Genomic DNA, 6,843 nt, shown 5'->3' with positions numbered 1-6,843 from the left:
CATTCATCCAGCAAGGAAAGGAAACAACATAAAGTGATACAACATTCAGACATAATGCAGGCCATCCTCATTCTTCAGGATTACCATATACAGGTGTAGAGAAAATGATACAGCCAGTCCTCTTTCTTCTCAAAACAATGTCCAACAAGACAAGCCCACACAGGGGTAAATACCTAACTTTCACCCCAGCCAAGAGAGTCCATAGGCTTTTCCAATCCTTCAACCACTGTCCACTCAGAGGGGGCCTAAATTCTTTCCCACCTAGCAGTCTTTTTCACTCCTTGGTCCCACCACTAGGGGACATGGCTGTTCTTGCCTTCATCTCAGACCTCCTCTGGTGCTGAGGGCTGCTCCAGGGAGGGGGCAGGCTGCTCTTCTTTGGCCTTGCTGAGTAAGGGCCCAGTTCCTGGTCTGGCCCCATCAGGCAGCTGGGTGAGAGCTGGTGAGGGCTGCCGGTTCATACCCTGAGCATAGGGAGCTAGAAGTAGATCAGGGAAGTAGCCATCTCCTCCCAGGGGCTGCCCCAGAGCTTGTGGGCAGAATGGACTAGGGAAGGGCAGTTCATTCCAGAGGTCATTCCAGGGGACTGTGCCTGTGGGGTGAGAAAAGATTAGAGAGGATTAAAATTATAAACCATGGTACATCATGTTCCTGACAGAGCTACCCGCCCCCTCACACTCCCCCCCACCCCCATTCCTAGGATCCTTGTCCAAGTCTGGGTGAAACAATAGCACCAGTTCCCCCTAGACCCAGGGTTAGATATGCTGCTGGATTTGAGGTGCTGAAGTCTGGTAACATCTGCACAAATTAGTCCATGAGTCAGGCTAAGTACCATCTCCCACAGGTATCAAAAGAGACCAAGAATCATCTGAAGAAGTTTTTCTATCTCTTCTGCTAGAATTTAGTCTCAGTAAAATGGATGCTTCCAGGATTTTAGAGGTCCAAATGGTCTAGCAATGACACCAATATTAGCTGCCATCTACACTGTGTGCCAAGTGATTCACTCATATTGTTTCTAATCCTCATAAAATCCCTTTATGATACGGAAATATTATTCCCATTTCAGAGTCAAGGAAACTGAGACTCAGGAGCATGAGTAAATGGCTGAGCAGGACTTCAAACCATAGTTCTCCTAAATTTAAATTATGACTAATGTGAACTCCATGAAAAATGTAAAATAAGTGTCTTATATTGTAGAATATAGGGGACCTAGAGATAAACAGAAGTTAGTGAAGAGGGAATGATAATCTTATAAGAACAGACAAGATATTCAGGGTGATCTTAATGATAGGGGAATGCTCAGGTGTGACTATGGTTTGTTAATTTTCTTTTGGTATGCTGGAGTATACTGGAAGGAATGAAGTTAGTTCAGGATATTTATTTTTTCCATTGCTTTGCTTTGTTTTGTTTGGAAATGTTTTGTTTTGTTTTTTATTTGACAAAGTTAAATCTCTCTTGCTGTCTCCCTTTGCTATGCAGCCTCCAAGATACTTGAGCTTAATGAAGAGCTTAATGAAGACAACCAGGGGCAAGGAAAAATGATTCACTCACCCACCGCACCCTGCCTCAGTCTCACCTCTACGTAATGAGACTCCCTGTCCCTTCTCACCTTCCTCAATCACACAGGGACAACTTCTCTTCCAATCCCGACTCACCCATATTCCCAGTAGGTGGCTGCAGCAGGATCTGCCCTGATGAGGGACCTGGAAAGTAGCCCTGTGAGGTACTCCCATTGGAGCCATAAGGCAATGCAAAGAGACAGTCTTCTGGGGGTGGAGGTGTCAGCGAATGGGGCATGTGGAAGGGGAATGGATGGAGGTATGAAATCTGGGGCTGCGGGTTTTGAAAAAGTTGGGACTGCAGAGCCTGGGAGAATTGGAATGGACCCAGCTGATTGCTTTGTTGGTAATCCTGAGGTTCCAGCTCTTCCAAATATGGGCAGGGGGATGGTGGGGTGATGCTGTAGGAAAGAGAAGAGCATTTAGTGAGGTTCAGGGGTGGTCTCCTCATTCCTACAACATAAGTCCCTTCCTCTCATCTCCTTTTCTCTCCATGGTGATCCCAGCCTTGTGACATCATTGCTGCCTGTCCATCTTCCCCTTCTGTTCTTAGCTTCTCACCCTTGTTTACTATGATATCCTACATTCTTCCCACCCCAAAGCCACTTATTCTTTTAATCCCTTTCATAAGCTACTCCTTGCTTGTCTCAGCTAACCCTTTTCCCTCCCAGGGCTCATCTGTCTTTCTTCCTACTATACCTTGTGACCTCCTCCTTCAAGTTTCTCACCTTGTTCCCCAGGGCCCATGGGGGCCATCTTTGTGGCTGCTGTCACTGCCAGGAGTGTCCATCATCAGAGGCATCAGTTGTGGGGCCTGGGCAGGACCAAAAGGAAAAGGAAGACTGGTCCTTCGAACAGGTGGGGGACTGAAGAGTGGAGGAGTCACTGCCATCCTCTGAGTACCCTCACTCTGTTGGGCCTGGGCCAAAGTCTGGTCAGAAGTCAGCAGCATGGGGGGTTCTAAGAACAAAAGGCAAGACGGAGCTATGAGGGTAAGAAAATGGGGAGAAAGATTTGAGAATACTGAAGAGTAGAAGTGTGTTATGCCCAGGTCCCCTGAAGAGACCCCACTGGATCAAAACACCTGAGAACTCTGAATCACTTCTACCTCTGTCAAAGACCCTCTTCCTTGGCTCTCTTCCTAGTTGGCATTTTCCCCAGATAATCCTCCAAAGGTGGTCAACTCACCTGGAAGAGTATCCAGAGGGGGCTCCTGAGAGAAGGCACCAGGCTCTGGGTCCACAGACACAGTGGGTGGGAGCTGAGCAGCAGAGCTGGTGGCAGAGAGAATGAGGATCACAGCTATATAGTGGTTGCTGGCTTTAGACTGGGGCCTCAGGTCAGGGAAATGGACACTGGGTTCTCAAACTCTGCCTCATCCAATAAAGCTCTGACAGCTTCCCAACTCTACCCCAGCCAAAATCCCTCTAAATATTAACCAAATCCCCAGGATTCATATGCATCTTGCCAACACTCTCACCTTCTAGACCCAAGGATCCCATCTTGAATCCCACTTCCTCTTTATGGTGATGATTCAAGAAGAGGAGAAATTCTTACCCGCCATGACTCTCTGCAGGGGCAGGGGCTGCTGGATTGTCCTTGTTGCCCTTCCCGTTCAGTTTTTCCACCTTTCGCCACTTTGCCCGGCGATTCTGAAACCACACCTGTAGGGGAAGGCCACTCAAAGAGATTGAAAAAGGGGGTAGAGACTAGGGCTCTTGTCCTGACTGTCACAAAACAAGCTACATGATTTTAGGCCGTCACTTCACTGCTTTGCTTCAGATGCCTCTCTTTATCAAATTGGTTTTATAGATAGAAATGGAAAGCCTTTCTGAGGGTAACATTCTAAGGCTGTTAGAAATGTGGAAGCAGTAAGGAGCACAGCCATCTCTGAGACCCAACTTCAGCTCCTGTTCAGGGAGAATACTGAGCACTTGCTCTGCTCCTCTAGAATTTCAGTTTGATGGGTCTCCTCCACCCATGCTGACCGGTCAGCCAGCCCCTTTTACCATGATGCGTTGCGGGGTGACCCCCACCGTCTGGGCAATTTCCCGGCGCTTATCGCTGTCAGGGTAATGGTCTTCTTGGAATATCTTCTCTAGCTCCTCCAGCTGGTCTGGAAGAAGAAGAAACTTGCACGATCAGAACAAACGCCAGCGATTTGGCAGGTACAGAAATAGAAGGATGACAACTAGGTGCCTCCAGTAGATAAGACCTCAGTCCCCAACTGGAGGGCCTTCTCAGGGCTTTGCAAGTAAGACTCCCATTGGGCAGGGGCTATCTCTCTCTCTCTCTTTGTAGCAGAATGGTATTTGCTTTCCTGATCCTTATACCCCGATCCCAACCTCAAGTTTTCATGTGATGATCCAACCTTCACATCAGTGGCAAAGGTTGTAGCACTGCCACAGGGCCAAGAGTGGTTGTAGGACAAGGTGATATAAAAACTGCCCATGCCCCTCCACTCTCCTGGGGCTATCTTCTATGCACAGCCCACTCTTCCCAGAGAAGGTACTAGATCTCTTCTGTTTTCTCTCACCTTTAGGGGCTTACCTGAGCGATATAAGGTTCGAGTCTTTTTTCGAACTTGGCAGGTCACTTCTGGTAGTCCTTTCTTCTGGTCTGTGTCTTGGCTACTTGGGGCCAATGAACTGAGGAGGTTGGCCAGGTGGCAGGGCCCCCGGCCCGACCCACAAGGCACTGGGTTGTGGGTGACACGGCCTGAGTTAGTGCCACAGGGAGATGATGTTGAGGCCAAACCCACAGCATTGGGCTTTTGCTGCTTACTGGGGGCTGGAGAAAAGGGTCTCTTCCCTGGCTTTGCTTCTCTAGTTGGAAGAGAACAACCTTCTCCCTGAGACTGTGGTCTAGACAGAGCTAGAGTTCTGTCTTTGTGGAGAGAGGGGCATCTCCTAGCCTCTGAGCTGAGCACTCTCCCAACATCAGCCCCAGTTAGTTTTCCAGAGGCTTCAGTTGACTTCTCCCCCACCGAGACAGTGCAGGACAGAGGCGGTTCCTGCCTTGGGGCATCCTGAGCGTGGGGGAGTGAACTCCGCAGCAATTCCTCCTTCTCTGGTCCAGCAGCCAGTGACTTACCTCCAGCCTCTTGGCCTGCGGGGAGCAAGCATGCACCAGCTTTAGCACCAGGCAGAAGGGAGAGCCTGGACTACAAAGAGGTTTTGCTTCCTGTTCTGCAACTTATTTGTTGTTTGGGCTTAAGCTTTCATTTTTCTACCTATTAAATGGGGGTGATGATTCCAGGCTAACCTTCCTAACTGAGCTATTGTGAGGATTAAATTAGATAATCCTTCTGCTTTAAAAAATGTAAACCAATAAATGCAACTCTAAGGGGGCCTTAACTTACAGAGAAGACAGGAGAACAATCCTAATACTACTCTTGAGCTTCCTGTTTTACCCTAGATACCAGGGGTGTAAATTCGAGGGGTAGGCATCTCTTCAGGTATTTCTAAGGGACAAGTGTTGGGTGGATTGGGAAGAGAGAGAGAGATTGAGGTTTTGCTTATTCTAAAACTGGCTCCTTCCTACTACAGACACAGAAACTGTTGTTTAGAGTAGGGATAAGGCAGGATTAGATGGTCTTCAGTAGTCCAGGCAAGGAAACCAAGGGAGATATCAGGGATGGACGACCATCCTCACCTCCCACAGAATTCATTCATTCTTTCCCTGCCAACCATCTCCCACCCCATACATACACAAACCCATCACAGCCGTTTTCTCCCCCTTTCCCTCCCCACCCCAACCCATTTTTTGCAGGTAAGTAAAGGGTGATAGGACTGGAAATAAAACCCCCTATCCCTCAGTCTCCCAGCTTCTCTTTCTTTCTTTGAATCATGATTGATTCATTAGGCGCTTTCCATGTTCCAGGCATGGTACTAAGCACCTTTTAAAGATTAGTACAGTAGGCATTTCATCCCTGTGAGGAAAGTACTATTGATATCTCTTTAAAACAGATGAAGAAATGTGAATTAGAGAGGTTGAATAATTTGCCCAAGATCACACAGCCAGTGAGCCACAGGATTCTCGGAGCACCATATTCTGCATTCTTAATTATTTCACAGAGTCTGTGCCAGGGTCACCAAGCCCTGTCCCCACTCCCCTCCTAAATTACTGATAGCCTGCAGGACCTCAACTCAGGGAACACCTTTATTATTTCAAACTAAATCAGATTTTTTGTAAATGGATAGTAACTAGGGACTAAGGACTATTGTTATTTCAATGAAAATTGTCTGAGTTAGACTCTTAAGGAATAACTTTCTAACAATGTGGACATCAGACCTGTTGGCCAAAAGTAAGGAAAGACGGAAGGTCATGGGCCAAGGTGCTTTATCAAATTGCTTTCTAAAATACACACTGGACCTGAGTTGCATGAGCGGGTTTGAAGCTGGTGAAGCGGGGGTGCAGGCCTCTGTGAGATTGAAGGCGCAAGGTTGGATAGTGGTATTGGGAGGGAGGGACAAACTAGTTGTACAACATTCATTAGAGCTTGTAGCGAAATAATAAACCTGATACATAGCAGATGCTTAATACTGTATGGAAATGATTTGGTCTGATAAGAAAAATGATGGGAGTCGGAACGTAAACTACGAGGGACGTCGGGCTTCCAGCTCAGCGTTCTCTTCCCCACGGACTGGAGAAGCTTTACCCCCAAAAGGATGCCCTGCGTTATCTGGCCTCCCTTCCACCCCACTGCCTCCGCCGACCGAAGCTCTCACGTCGGCTAACATCATCGGACTGACCAAAGGTAGCCCCCCTTGCGGCAGAAGCCCCCAAACGCGCCCCTCTCGCGCGCCCGGGGCCCTGGGTCCGGCGGGAGCGCACTCACCGGGCGGTTCCACGCTGGGATCCTCCGCGGGTTCCATGGCCTGGAGTCGCGGCGCCGCCGGGTCGGGGCTGCACAGGCGCAGCTTAATGAAGCCCTGCAGGGCGGGCGAACAGGTGCGCGGAGCCTGCACGGGCCGCGGGCAGCAGGAGCTGGAGCCTTCGTGACCCCCTCACCCCACGCCCCAGGGCGAGGCCGACCGGGGATGGGACGGCGCGTGGGGCAGCTGCGAGGCTGGGAAGGCATCGGGCAACCACGCTGGTCAGTTCCCTTCCCCCCACCCGGCCGGAGAGCCCGAGGGTGGGCCAGGTGTGGGTCTCATCAAGACTGCCCCTCCCTTTCGCCCGGGTTTGGAATGCAAAGCTGAGGCATGGTGGGAGAACAAGATAGCTTTTGGGGGTCCCGGATGGAGGAACAGGTGGGAGCCTGGCCCCTCTGAGGCCTAGG

The 6,843-nt window shown here is 49.6% G+C and overlaps 1 protein-coding gene across 1 annotated transcript; it reads right to left on the bottom strand.

The window, feature by feature from the left end:
• Window positions 1–293: 293 nt before the first annotated feature.
• On the bottom strand, window positions 294–5,944 carry NOBOX (NOBOX oogenesis homeobox). Its single transcript, XM_037837716.1, is given in 9 exon segments — window positions 294–592; window positions 1,656–1,960; window positions 2,288–2,519; window positions 2,748–2,833; window positions 3,117–3,223; window positions 3,457–3,519; window positions 3,521–3,675; window positions 4,110–4,667; window positions 5,929–5,944. Coding segments are annotated over 9 exon segments (1,821 nt in total).
• Between the last annotated feature and the right edge of the window lie 899 nt (window positions 5,945–6,843).

This window comes from Choloepus didactylus, chromosome 5 (assembly GCF_015220235.1).
Source record: "Choloepus didactylus isolate mChoDid1 chromosome 5, mChoDid1.pri, whole genome shotgun sequence".
Classification (NCBI taxonomy): Eukaryota; Metazoa; Chordata; class Mammalia; order Pilosa; family Megalonychidae; genus Choloepus; species Choloepus didactylus.
Note: the sequence above shows the minus strand (reverse complement) of the source record. Positions and strands in the feature narration are given on the sequence as shown.